Below are 14,367 nucleotides of genomic sequence, written 5' to 3' on the forward strand. Positions count from 1 at the left end.
ACATTATTTTTCAGCATAGTCACCACTACCAGCTATGCATTTTCACTAGCAATGAACAGACTTGTATGACACATGTAAAAATCTGAACTGGTGGAGGTGACCCACTGTTTCACAGCTGCTATGAGGACATGGTTGCTGAAACACAGCACCCACTGCCTCAGTGTGCTCACATCCACTGTTTGGTCTTCCTAAACATTCAGCAAACATCAGTGAATGTCAACGGGTGCCATTTTTTCCACATAGAGGAATTCAGACATACTTCCATGTCAGATGCCATTTGATCAGACTGCCCCTCTTATGCCATCTGTCTCAAGACAACAAAATGTAATGGAATATTGGTGGGAAGGTTCAACCTATACTGCCATAGCACCAATATGTGCCTCTGACTTTCTGTACCAACATAGTAAAATAGGAGGCATTACTTTCAGAGCAACCCTTGTATAACAGCATCCTCCTTATGGAAGTATGCTGTTTATGAGCTATGACAATGATAATCTCTGAGCTATGAGTGTTTAGGGCAAATAATGGCAACCACTGTTGTTGTGTTTTTTTTTTAAATTTATCACAAAATGCTGTTTCTTGAAGATGTGCCAGTTTGCAATTCTGGCACCTGCATGAGAAATAATACATATGGCAGTCATCTAAACATAACTGCTTTGCCAATTGTTTCTGGGCTTGTTCCTCCTCCACTGAGCTGATACATCACCTGAGAGCTGCCAGCATTCCTCCAAAGGCCCAATACAGAATTCTCAGATACAGCGGTCACTGCAGAGACTGTGAGCAAAATGATGAAATGAAGAATCAATTACCTGACAAGACAGTTGTCACAATCTGTGCCTTTAGCTCTTGTAGCCTCTTTAGAGTTCAGCTGTGGCAGATGGGTTCCTGCCTTTGACAGTGGTTGTCACGGTAATTGTTGAAGATCAACGTGCCGCCAAAGTACTCTGATGACTGAGGGTTGGTTGGTTGTTTTGTTTTGTTTTATCTATTCTTTATTCATTTCCAGATACGATAATCGCGCTTCAAAACAACATCCACACCTCAGCTGTTCCTTTAAGTCCCTTTTGATTGTTGCACCTCAGTTCTAATACCATCCTGTTGGTTAGGACTGAAACAGGTCCCTATTCTGTGGGCACTGGTCAAGACTTTATGCTCTGTTCCTCAAAACCATGGAAATATGAGCATACTGTTAAGCACCCAGACAGCATGAGTGAAATTAAGTGTTCTGTTTGTCTTTTGATAGTCATCCCAGTATTTTGGAGGAACCAGGTGTTTAACAGAATGGTATTCCCTGAGATGATTTGTTTCTGTTTCAGATGATAATTTGCACAGCATTTACTTTTACTCCGTTCTATTGCATTCCCAGCTATCTGTGGCTGCTCAGAACTAATTAGCAGTCATGCAATAAATCCATTTGCTAATTCCCTAGAATTTCTGGGATGCTTCTCATCTGTATATCCTACCACAGACACAATGAAACGTTCTTTATTGATTACCTTACCTACAGCTTGACAATAATTCTCTCCTGAAGATGTAATGGTCCAGGTGAGTTTTTCATGCTTTTCATGGGAAAATTTCAGGGGACGTTCTTTAGAAGATGTCTGAATGATGGCACTCGCTCAGTAGCTCTGCCATCCTCCTTTCTCCTTGATCACAAAGAAATTTACTTCATCTGCCTGATATTATGCTACCCCTGCAATCTCTCTCTCTTCCATGAGCAAGCGTTGTCTATATTTTTGCTGACCTCTCCACCAGACCTGGCAGTGAGTCCTTTTCAATGGCCACTGCAACCAGGCAAAGGATGATTCTTGAACTGACTGATATTTGAAAGAGGCACAGGGGCTGTTCCTTCATTGTAAAGTTCGGTAAGACCAAAATGCTTATGTGATCAGTATCTGTTGGAAGCTACTCGCTCTGCTCGTGTTCTAACTGAATCCTATTCCTTTCCACAGCTCCATTCCGACATGGACAGAGGAGATGGTTCCATCAAATACATCCTCTCAGGAGAGGGAGCTGGCATCGTGTTTACAATTGATGATACCACGGGGGACATTCATGCCATTCAGAGACTGGACAGAGAAGAAAGATCGCAGTATACCCTGAGAGCACAGGCTCTGGACAGACGAACAGGCCGGCCAATGGAACCAGAGTCAGAGTTCATAATCAAAATCCAAGACATCAATGACAATGAGCCCAAGTTCCTGGACGGACCATATGTGGCCTCTGTTCCAGAAATGTCACCTGTAGGTAAGGCAGATTTTGTGGTTTGAATCTCCGAAACATCAGTTCTATGATTCTTTGGACTCTGTCTTGGCTCCTTGTGAAAGCTGCGGGGCAGGAGATCTTCCTCAGGGGTGTCTGGCTGCTGCAGGAGGAACATAGGCTTTGCACCACCAGCAGGTGGGCACCTCTGAATGGAAAAATGTGGAGGGGAACTGGAGAGCTGAAGAAAGGTGTAATTTGAACATGCCCTCCGCAGACAACTGGCAGTAATGTAGTGCCTCTTCTCCCCTGCCCTCAGATGGTAGTAATAGTAATGACCATTACCAGCCAGGAAAGTATGGTTACAGAAATCAGTGCAAGTTCATACAGAAAGCTGAAATGCTGTCCAGGAGTCCTTGAAATTGTATAGACACAATGACAATTTTTAGCAACATTTTGCCTTATAGTCCTGTATGCCTGCACTGAACGCAGTTCAGTCGATCCCAGAGATCCAGTACTGTTTGCTCTGCACTTCTACAAAGTGAGATCATGTCAAAGACAGTCATTATTGCAGCATAGCCAGAGGGCAAATAGCATCCTTTCTATCTTCACTTCAGGATAAAGCATTATCCCATTATCATATAACAATTCTAATAGTCACATTAAATACTCTTTTTTACTGGATTTTTTTTCTTTCTTTTGGAGAGGTGCGTTGCCTTTTGGCTTGGTGGCATCATTTCTGAAATAATACCAAATAAATCACGTCCTGAAGTTACAGATATGCTTCAAGTCCTCATTCTTCAATATAATGTTGGCATAGAGCTGGAAACAAGTATCAAATTCAAATATTCCATTCAGAAGTAATGTTACTTAATGTTAGCAGGTAGCTTGAATTTGTGTTTATTTTCCAGTGTGTATCTAGTAACACTAGATTTGTTTCTAACACAAAACATTATGTAGAAGGCTAAATGCATTCGTAAAGGCATCGTCTGACATTTTAAGGAGTCAAAACTCTCATATATTTCGAACAGTTATGTCTCACCTTCTCCTTGTTCTTGATAAATTACATCACCTACGTGCCATTATTAGCTTCAGAGGAAGCAGACCTTGAAAACCAATTGAAGGAAAAGTATATGCATCTGTGCAGGGCCCAAAAGGCACGTTAGCAGGGTGTAATCTTCAGTCCGTGCAACGTAAATTGCAATGCTACAGAGAGATTATCAGAGAGATGCATCCATTCATGCTCAAAATTTGTGAGCAATTTCCATTCCTTAGTCAACATACAGCACCCATGGACCTCCTGCAGCCATCAGCGATTAGGTCAGAATTTCTATAGACATTATTTGAACTGATTTCAGATAACATTTTAAAGCAAGAAAGGGGGAAAAGAAACAAGTAGCATGTTACTAGTAACTCCCTGCAAACTAACACAAAATACAGCAGTCCTGCAGCTGTGATCCATAGAGTTCTTGCTCTTATTATATCTTCTTAAAAATGCTTGCTGAATTTATGCCTGCTAATTCCTGTAGTGCTACTGAAATACAGAAATACAGGTACAAGCAATGAATACAAACACTGCCAGAATCAAATGGAGAAATTTGGTGTGGGAAAACTTGTCAGAAATTTTGACTTGGTCTGAACTGTGTACTTTTCGAAATAGCTCTTTATCCCACAGGGTCTTCCTAATTTATTTCTTTGTTTGTTTATTTATTATCAGGCACCTCTGTTATCCAGGTGACAGCAACAGATGCTGACGACCCAACCTATGGGAACAGCGCAAGAGTTGTATACAGCATTCTCCAAGGACAGCCATATTTCTCTGTGGACTCTCGGACAGGTATGTTATTTTGTTTGGGAATGAGCCAGTGTGGAAAATAAAAGTTTTAAGAAGGAAGAAGAAGAGGTACATCATGACTGTGGACTCAGAAATACATTTCCATGGCTTGGAAACTGAACAAGGCAGCACTGAGAGGTGGTTAAAGCAAGAATGTGGTAATGAACTCCAGGAGAAGGACACTGCAGCAATATGTTCATCTGAGTGGTCATATTCTGCTGTTAAGGAATTGGGCTTGTTTGATGCTGTAAATATCTTTGTTAGCTTCTATCACTGCTGTGATGTCTTCAGCAGATCTAGTTGGTAACCAGAATTGGAAAGTGCAAGTTGAAGTATGTAGTGATGTGGAGCAGTTTTACCTAAGGGTGTTCTTGTTAATAACCTTAAATTTATCTCCAAGACAATCTCCCTGTCTTGCTTGTTTTCTCTCTCTTTTTCTGTATATATCTAAGGATTATATCCAAAAGAGGAATCTGACAGGTTTTGACAGTTTCTAAAGGGCATCTGTAGTGCTAAGGTCAGAAACTCATAAGATGATAGTCTCTGCTGAGCCCTAGGGAACAAAGTAGGAAAAAAATCACTATGTAATCCACTTCTGAAAGTTAGCAGTTTCTGGTTAGCAGGTGTATAACCCAAAGACAGTGTGCATGTGGCAAGCCAGCTCTGTGCTATCTAATTAAAGCAGTAATATTCATTTTGTAATCAGGTTATCAAACGTGGAAAAATAAGGGCGTAATCATCATTTTTGTTAAGTACTGAATGATTTCTAGGAAAGCAAAGAGGTAATACTCTGCTTCAGATCCAGTATTGATTTAACAACTAGAGTGCAACTTAGGCTAAAGAGAAGTCCTTTTAGTCCAAAGTCGTGTCCTTGATTGCTGTTTAGCCCAGAAAAGATCCTCTTTCTCCATTTGGAAATTTCCCAGTCTCTTAGACCTGCATCTCTGTACATTAGATCCAGAGCAACCTCAGCCCATTTAAGGGTGCACACACTTGTCATTCAGAAACTGCTTTTTCTCCATCACAGGTGCAGGACTCTAGACAATTTCTCCCGTGCAAACTTGCCTGCAGGATTTGATAACCAACAAAATGTGATTGCCCCTCTCATGTTCTTCAAAAGCAGAGATAGAGCATAAGCAATCACCAGTTCCTTTGTAGTGATGCCTGATGATTAAAGTACCTAGGGGTGTGCAGGTCATTTCAGTGCACTCCTCTGCCAGCAGCCCTTGGGATCCTTATCCCTCACCTCCCAACATGGCCTAGCTCAACACCGCTCCTGTCCCTGTTCTGTCATTCACCTCATGGATTTTGCATTAACCTTGATGTAAACCAATTCAAAGGAAGGCCAAGAGCCTCTGTCCTTTTTCCAGAGTACTTCTGCAGCCTGTTCATGACCAAATTCCCCTAGAAGGTTAAAGATGTGGATTTAAGTCCCGTCAGGCAGTAGGCAAAGGTCCCTGATTCTCCCACATCCTGAGAAACCATTTGGCTGTTATGAAACAGAAAGGACATCACCTCTGCTCTTTACTATTTTTCAAGTGCCGTTTTCAATTTGCTGAAAGCAATAGTACCAGCACCCAATTTTGGAGAATGTGAATATCTGAGCCCTTCCCATAGCCGCATAGGGGGCTTAAGGTTCACCACCATCCTCAGCATTCCTTTGCCAACCAATTGTGTGCAGCAGCAGCAGGAGGTGCATGGCCCCTCCTCCAAACATTACACAGCAATGCTGTGTATCCAGGTGCGGGGGGCCCTTTAGAAACCTGCATTTTTCTTTTTGTGAAAAGCAAGCCAATGGTGTGCCGGGCTTGCCAAGAAAAGCCAAACCTGTTGGAGTAAGGGGGACCTGGGGCTAGGAGCAGAGGGCATGTGGGGATCTGAATGGCTGTGATCAATGGTGTGCTGGACCACGGGTTCCAAATGCAGGTGCTGATGTCTTTAGATCTAGCTTGCTCTCTTTCAAGGAGGAGAAATTCCCAACAAAATATTTGCTAATAGAGAAAATATGTTCCAAAATGCTACACATTTTCACCTCTTGTTTCTATTACTGAGGAGTTGAGGAGCTTCTCAACTTAGCAGGATGAGACTCTTAAGGACTTCAGACAGCAAAATTAAAATAGCCCACTGTGAATTGCCTGGTCCTGGTCGCTATTTCTTTCCTTTTACATACAGCGATAATTGCCAATGCAATATCCTTTTACTGCTTTTTTATTAAACCCATACATTGTTTGCCTGCTAAAAATAAAGACTCCAGCTGGCGGTGCACCCTGCGCGCTGCTCCGTGCAGACAGGGTGGGTGCCTGGGGCTGAGGGGGTGAAGGGACACCCCAAATGCAGTCCGAGTGTAGCCATGGCTTTGGGTGCTGCAGCGCCCGGCTGCACGTCCTGCCCCGCCGGCTTCTGGCATCCTCTATAAGAGAAGTGCTGCTGCCACCTCACGTCCTCTCGCAGTAGTGTCACCCGAGGAAGGGGACGGCCAACCTTCCCCACCCCCCTTCCTCCCGCCTTCCCATAGAATTAGGACACTTGGGTAGGAAAAGACCTTCAAGGTCAAATTCTAGTTGCCCCCGGCATGGGTGCTTATTGGACTTCAGTCAGCTTGTCCCCAGGAGACTGCATGCAGGAGGACACTCTGGAAACCTCTGTATCTTTCCTCTGATCCCATTACTTCTACCTTTTATGCAGACTTTCTTTTTTTTTAGCCTGAGCACAGCCATAATTCAGCGTAGCGCACTGTGTTCCCACAGTACTTCTCCAGCTGCCATAGAAGGCAGCGCTTTTAATTTTGAATGGACAGCCTGCCCCACATCTGATGCGTTTTAACCGGGCTCCTTTAAAATTCACGCCTTCTGTTGACCTAGATTTAATTTGGGTGAGCTTTACTGTGCCAACAAAGGTGAGACTGAGTGCAGAGTCTGGTCTGATGCTTTGTGTAGGGAGCACGCTGCAGAAGCAGGACCACCCTGCCTCGTTTGTGCACTAACTGCTGTCTCCTTTGTTCCCCAAACCACTTCCCCTTTCAATCTCACAGGCTTAATTAGGACAGCTCTGATGAACATGGACAGAGAAGCAAAAGAGTACTACGAAGTGATTGTCCAGGCCAAGGATATGGGTGGACAGCTGGGAGGATTAGCTGGAACAACCACAGTCAACATCACGCTCTCTGATGTCAATGACAACCCACCCAGATTTCCACAGAGTGAGTACCCACCCTGTCAAGATGGCAAAAAGGGCAGCACTGCATGACTGCTGTCTGCTCCCGTTCCAGCTATTTGCAAACCCGGTGTGGCAATAACAAGAGATGAGCAGAATTTCAGATCAAAGGAGGAACTTTCCCTCAGAAAACACCAAAACGAAGCTTCCAATAGTTTGTCTTTCAGAAGAGATTTCTGTCTGCCAAAGTCATCAAAAGCAACCTGTTTTTCGCAGGGTGGAAAATTAATTTAAGGGACATTTAAAAAAGAGAGAGGGAGAATGAGAGCTTTTGTGTTCCAAGGCTGCTCATGGCCGTTGCCTTTGGCTGCTAATAGCTGCCCTGATTCTCTCCTTGCCCTATCTCTAAAAGGCTGTCTGTCAAATCAGGGCCATGTGGCAGTGCTGGAAGTTGGAAGATAATTCATTCAACACCGCAGCCAGGCCACTGCAGGGAGCGTCTGGTCACTGAGTTGTCAGTGTCACACAGGCTGTCCCACAGGCTGTTCTCCAGTAAAGGTACCCCTAAACCTCAGCAGTGTACAGCTAAGCGATAAGAAATGCAACAGCAACAGCCAATGCAATGTGAAAACAGACACCTCCGCTCTTAGCAGAAACATCGCTTTGTCTGTACAAAGTCTTAAAGCACGATTTGCAATCTTTTGCTCTTTAGTTTTGCCATTTTTCTTATCTGGATGAGGAACAAAAGCTCCTGCAGTTCTTTTTGTTGCTCTGCTTCTTCTCCATCTGTTTCTACATGTGGCACTGATATATCAAAACGCTCCACAAAGGCCGGCAAGAAGCATCAACTTCTACTTTCCTTCCCCTTTGAGAACAACTTATTGAACACGTCATCTCCAATTCTGTTTGGAAAATGGCGTGAATTGTAACTTTGATGTCAAAGCCCGGATTAAGGAAAATGAGAACAAATCAGACCCTGCCCTTGGTGTTAGTCTGCCTTGTAAAAGCACAGTAATTGGATGGAGGGAGTGCAGCGAGGAATGTTCAGACATAAAGTAGGATGGCAGGACTGTATTTAAGAGAAAGCATTTCTGTTTTTAAAACGCATGGTGTTAAAATGCACACTTTTAAAATAGCAGTTCTTTCATTCGGTGCTAAGCAAATGAGTGATGCGCTAAATGTGCTCAAGGACAGGTTTGTAGGGAGAGGCAATACGTTTTAATAGAGTACCTATTAAATTTGGGAGAAAGAACAGGCAAGCTTCTGTGCTCTCAAAGCACCGCTGAGGGCTGAAAAAGAAGTTTGTGCAGACTTGGGGAAGGATTTGTGGTGCTCAGCGTACGTGTGTTTACTCCAGCTGTATCTTTCCCACTTACTGTGTTTCGTATCCTGCTATAGATAATAACTGCACCACCACCGGTGCTAATTGCTCAATTTTTTCCACCCGAAGTTCCTGGTTTTGGTTTTATTGCTGTTTTCAACAGAAAACTCTGAACAAACCTGTTGATAAGACAAACACCTGCATGAAACATACCCTGGAAACCCAGTCTGGCTGTGGTCTGTTAAAGGCGATCGCATCGTGCTGTGTCCACTCTGGGAAGGGACACAGAGATTCCCATCAGACTAGGGGTATCATGACCCATCTCGAGCTACATTTTGAATTACCGTGTAGTTTCTGGTTCCTTTTCACAGCTTGTTGTTCTGTTTCTCCCTGCTTCTTGTGGCAGAGCACTACCAGATGAGTGTGCTGGAGTCTGCTCCCGTCAGCTCTACCGTGGGCCGCGTGGTTGCTAAAGACCTGGACGAAGGCATTAATGCAGAGATGAAGTACAGCCTCGTGGATGGAGATGGACTGGATGTCTTTGATATTAATACCGATCCTAATTACCAAGTTGGCATCATAACTGTAAGAAAGGTAATAAAGTTTCCTTTTTATGGTAATTTATAGCTAGTGGTCCTGGTTACACTTTAAGTGTGCGGTATTCCCTTATGCATGTAGTAAGTTGGTTCCCACTGCATGTCCCCTTTCCTGCTGTAAAACAACATTTCTTTAACATTCATTGCTGAAATATGAGAGCAGACTGCATTCCTAGGAGCAGCCTTTAAAAAGTGGGGACAGCGTTAGCATAAACATGTCCTTTCCCACCAAAGGAATATTTGGATTCACTATTTATCTACTTAAATATTCTCTGTGGGTTAATTATCCTACAATGCAAGAAATTAGATCAATATTTGCATTTGAACTATACACATTTTTCACTCCGGTGTCCCACAAACAATAATAAAGCATGCCTTAGAATTATTTATAAACCAATAAAACCCAGGCAGTGTTTTTTTTTAATTGCTGCTAGAAGATCCATAAATGCTAATTAGGCTGGAAGAAGCTGTCTCTAAAATGGCAGCTGTGAAGCTGCTAGTGCTCAGTACTGCAGGCTATACAGAATGGAGTAGACCTTTCTGCTTAGCCTCCCTGCTATAGGATATTTATTCTACTTATCTTACATAAGTGCAAGAAGTACTTCTCGGTTATGAAATCGTAACCATATTTCTGAGTAAGTGTATGTTTGATGTACCAATAAGGGAATATATATTTCCTTTAAGTAGCCTGGGACAAAAATGTACACTAAAATGGGAGTACACCTGGGGTTGATTTGACCCCACAAGTCTCTGTGCCCTACAGCAAAGCATTTAAGCATATATTTATGGTCACCTCTCTACAACTCTTGTTCATGTGCACTGTGCCCTAAAGTTAAGTGCGCGCTTGAATGTTTTGCTACAACAAAATAAACACTGAATAAGAACTCTCCTGGAATTTTTCACTTATTTATTGATGAAATAAAGTGGTTTATGTGGAGTACATATGTCAATTAGTGTGACTTTGGTTATCCTAACTACAGTTTACTAGGTGTTAATTTGTACCAGGAGTGCTTATAAAAGGTTTATGACATCAATCAAGTTGGATATGTACTGACATCACACTGCTCAATCCATAAATGCCTCTAGAACGTTATCTATACCTGACGCTGTTTGAAGTGTTGTGGTTATCAATAGCCAAACATTGGAAAGTTGTCCTTTGGAGCCACTCAACCAAAACCAAAAATCGTCATGCAATTGGTATCATTAAAAAAGAATGTCACAATAAGGGGAAAGAGGGAGAGAGAACTTCTAAAACCAGAATGAATTTGTTGAAAAAAAGGCATCTGTCCTTTTGGCTGTATCCTTGGCAGGAGGCAGCCTGCTTTGCCCGCCTCATGGAGCCGTGTTGGAAAGAGGTCAGAATGCACCCAAAGCGGAAGGTACACGGAAGGTTCAGAACTCTAAGCCATGGCTGACAATGAAGGAGGCCAAAACAAACTGAGGTGGTCTGAGCCTGTCACGTGTTCAATTTTTCTTTTTTTTTTTGCTTTCTAATTTGAGCACCCTAGGCAAGTATTTCCTAACATAGTTTGGTTTTATAGCTTTTAAATCTCTCTGTGATTTAACTGCTTTTTTTATAACAGCTTTTTGGTTTACGTGCAGTGTTTCTCACACGATCTTCTTCGTGTGAGAATCCAGGAGATAGAATGGCCTCCTTCCTGGTATACGTTCAGGCAGCTTTGCGTTGCACGCTCCTTGCCAGATGGACAATAACTATTGCTTGATCATGTGAATATAGTTTATTGCTATTTTATGATGCATAAATACGCAACTGGTAGACCATAATGACTCTGTACTAATGGGTAATATATTTGTACACCTAGTTAAATCTTTGCTGACAAGTGCAATGTCTGCAGTAGTCACTGATTCTCCAGGAGAATTAAGTGCAGCAGGAATGTAAGTTTTGGATCATCTGCTTGTACCTCCATTTTCTTGTCCAGCTCCTTGCCCTTTCTAGTCATACATCTTCAGAGTGAAAAAGCTGAAAGGAAAAAGCAAAGTTTTTGGATGAGAACAAGAGTGGTCTTTCTGGAGTCTGAATGGACTGAGAGTGCATGGTAGTTTCACACACGGCACTCCAATGCGTACGAATGCAACCACACATTTTGAAAGCCATCCGTGTAACAAAAATGAGTGTGATATCCCATGGAGAAACCCTGAGAATGGGCACATTTCTTTCCTGGTACAAAGTCTGTCCTGGTCAGCATCTGTGTTAAGGAAATCCACTTGTGCTGGCTTTCAGCATTAAAACTCCCTGAGATACAGAAATAAAGGGTTGTGATCATTTAATCCCTGTATGATTGCTTGTAACTTCTGACTACTGCTGGAAAAATATGGCTGTGTCCTCTGTAAATTGCACTAAATTGCAGTGAAAAAGTTCCATGCAGTCATTCTTGTCAGGTTTTCTCTTATTGGGATTGGACATTAATTGCACATTAAATATGAAATTGTCCATTTAAATGTAAGCAGGCTTTAGAGAAGCTCCATTTAATTCGGGGATCTGTGAAAAGGAGCACAGAGGGAAATTAAAGATTTATTCATTGAAAATTTCAGTGTCAGAATCTATTATTTCCAGGATCCCCAAATATATAACTTTATCTAGAAAGGAAGTCTAGATCATGCAAGTACTAACAGATAAAGCTCATCTCTTCTTATGCGTGACCTGGAGCCTCCTCATCATGACTGCCACCAGGTCCATTTCTGAGGAACCAGCTCATCACATCTTTACCTGTTTTCAGGTGCTTCCAGACTACCTGTTTCTGAACTGGTTTTTGTTTTTTTCCCCCAGAGTAGAATGAAACTGAATCACAACACGAGGGCGGTGCAGCCACTTTTGTTTTCATTATGGCGAGAAGAATGAAAGAATACATATTTTAAAGTGACTGCAGTATGAATACATATTGCAAACTGACTTTTTTCAGTTCAGCTGTCAAAAATAATTAAAAACAAGGTGCAGGCATTGCCACCGCCAATACAGCTGTCACTCAGTGCTCTGTCTCCACCTGCAAATATTAATCCTTATTACCCTTATGAATAAATCTCGTGGTAGAGATAGCTTATATGAGAGGGTATCTTTTCCTTCTGAAAATTAGAATATGGACTAAATCATATGATTATGATACAATTTTTCTTCCTAGCCTTTAAGCTTTGAGAGCAAGAAAAGCTACACCTTGAAAGTCGAAGGTGCCAACCCCCACCTGGAGATGCGCTTCCTGAACCTGGGTCCTTTCCGAGACACCACCACTGTTCACATCAGCGTGGAGGATGTGGATGAGCCTCCTGTGTTCGAGCCCAGTTTTTACTTTGTGGAGGTGCCTGAGGATGTGGAGATTGGGGCCACCATACAGATTATTTCTGCCAAGGACCCGGATGTGACCAACAATTCAATCAGGTCTGTTTTTCTTTGTATGTCCCCCAGGAGTGTTCCTTGGTACCTCTGGTTGATGGATTGGTGATGGGGCTGACACAGGATGGGTGGGAGGGACTCTTTCTTTCCAGCCTGCTATAATCATCAGTGAGTTTAATCATACAAGATCTCATACTACACGGGTCCTGGTTACAACTAGCAAAGCAAAGCAGGAGCTCACCCTTGCTTTTTTCTGTGGCACACGTAGCTAGTATTGCCATGAACTGGTCAAGGCAAGCCCTGACAGTGTACATTAAAAACAAACTCCAGACCTTTGTGCTTTTGCTGGCACAGTCTGACACCAAAACTGACAGCATTGCTGAGAATCTGCTGTAGGACTGAGGGGAAAGTAATGAGCTCACTTCTCTCTTCCCGTTCTGTTTCAAAACCATAGCTGTGTGCAACCTGTCTTTGTCAACAGCTCAAATGCACAGCTACATTTGGAGTAGTTGGAATGCATACTAATAAGCACACATGAGCCACTGAATTATATAGTGCCTGGTCAAAGCTGCAGAGCTAAATGTACCTGTAAGGAGTTATGGAAGGTAAAAGGTGTATTTAAAGCCATGGGAGCTACAAAGCTACAACTCAGAAAGAAGCCATTGGGGCAGCTTTGTGTGAAATCAGTACTGTTTTCCATGGTGGCTGCTGAGCCAGCCCAATTTATTAGAGAAAACTGATTTTCTCTGAGGCCAGCCCACATACTGGTTTTTACCACCTGCAGAAGCTCCAGGTGATTGCAAGTTATTAATCCCAGCATGTCAGCTGCTCCTCTCACCTGAGAAATGCTTTAGGTGCTGAACCAGAAGCTGTGTCAGTTTGGATTCCGAATAGTCTGCACTCAGGTACCTGTACTCAGTACTGGAAAATACTGGAGAGAGTCATAACACTGAGTATTGAGAGTCTTTGAAGAAAGGGAAGTCTGTATGAGCAAGTCAGCTGGGAGGTGCAAGCATACATAAAGCCTGTTTTTCTTGACGTGTTACTGCTGTAATTAAGTTTTTCATCTTTTCTACTTAATATACCTACTTTTTCTACCGACATTATAAAGCTATCCTACTTCTCATGACATTGTCTCAAATTATTGAATAAAACCAAACTGTTATACTGGCTGCAGCACAGCTTCATTACCCTAAACTTTTTTTTCTGCCTGCATCTATTTTGCTGATTGACGCCTAGCATTATTCAGACACTGCAGCACAAACAACTTTGCGCTTTTTGCCTCTAATGTGGTTTCCTCCATCCACACCAACTCTGTGCTGTATCGGTCTGGCTGTGTTTTGGGATTGCTCCAACTTCACTTTGCACAGGATAAAACAAAATAAGAGAATCCCAGACAGCTATCTATCTCGTTACATAAGATGGAATACGTCTGAAATTGAAACTGAGACCTGACCCTTCCTTTGGCCTTTTTTCTCAAATACAGAGGTCAGGTTGTATCTCAGGAAGACTGATCACACATGGGAACTCAAGGCCTCCTCTTCCAGCCTCCAGTATCTGGACTCCCACACAGTAAACTTCTGATTGCTAGAAGTGCCCCATGACTGTTGTCAGGGGATTTAGGAAGATTACCTCCAGAGTACAACAGAAATGAGTGTGTCGGAGCAGGCCTTATTAATGGGACAATATGCATGAAGAATCCAGACTAAGACTCCACCTGTGCTTCTTGACACCAGTGATTAATACTGCACCACTAGTCACAAGGCTGTATTCAATTTCATATACTCATTGGCCTTAAACTGTCAGAGGGAAATTCTTTTTATAGCTTCATGCAAAAATAATTATTATAGCAAAATATAGCAACCCTTGTACATATTTCCAAACTAAATCACATTCCTCAGAAATCTCTTTATTT

The 14,367-nt window shown here is 42.5% G+C and overlaps 1 protein-coding gene across 7 annotated transcripts in view; it reads left to right on the forward strand.

Annotated features, from left to right (window-relative positions):
* CDH20 (cadherin 20) overlaps positions 1 to 14,367 on the forward strand; it is a 110,443-nt gene that overhangs the window by 80,983 nt on the left and 15,093 nt on the right. For all 7 annotated transcript variants that reach the window (XM_072329139.1, XM_072329138.1, XM_072329143.1 and 4 more), the window contains 5 exons: positions 1,953 to 2,247; positions 3,920 to 4,039; positions 7,068 to 7,235; positions 8,917 to 9,104; positions 12,244 to 12,497. In XM_072329139.1, coding sequence (XP_072185240.1) covers positions 1,953 to 2,247; positions 3,920 to 4,039; positions 7,068 to 7,235; positions 8,917 to 9,104; positions 12,244 to 12,497 — 1,025 coding nt within the window. The remainder of the gene's footprint in view (positions 1 to 1,952; positions 2,248 to 3,919; positions 4,040 to 7,067; positions 7,236 to 8,916; positions 9,105 to 12,243; positions 12,498 to 14,367) is intronic.

Source organism: Excalfactoria chinensis, chromosome 2, assembly GCF_039878825.1.
Source record: "Excalfactoria chinensis isolate bCotChi1 chromosome 2, bCotChi1.hap2, whole genome shotgun sequence".
In the NCBI taxonomy this organism is placed as follows: domain Eukaryota; kingdom Metazoa; phylum Chordata; class Aves; order Galliformes; family Phasianidae; genus Excalfactoria; species Excalfactoria chinensis.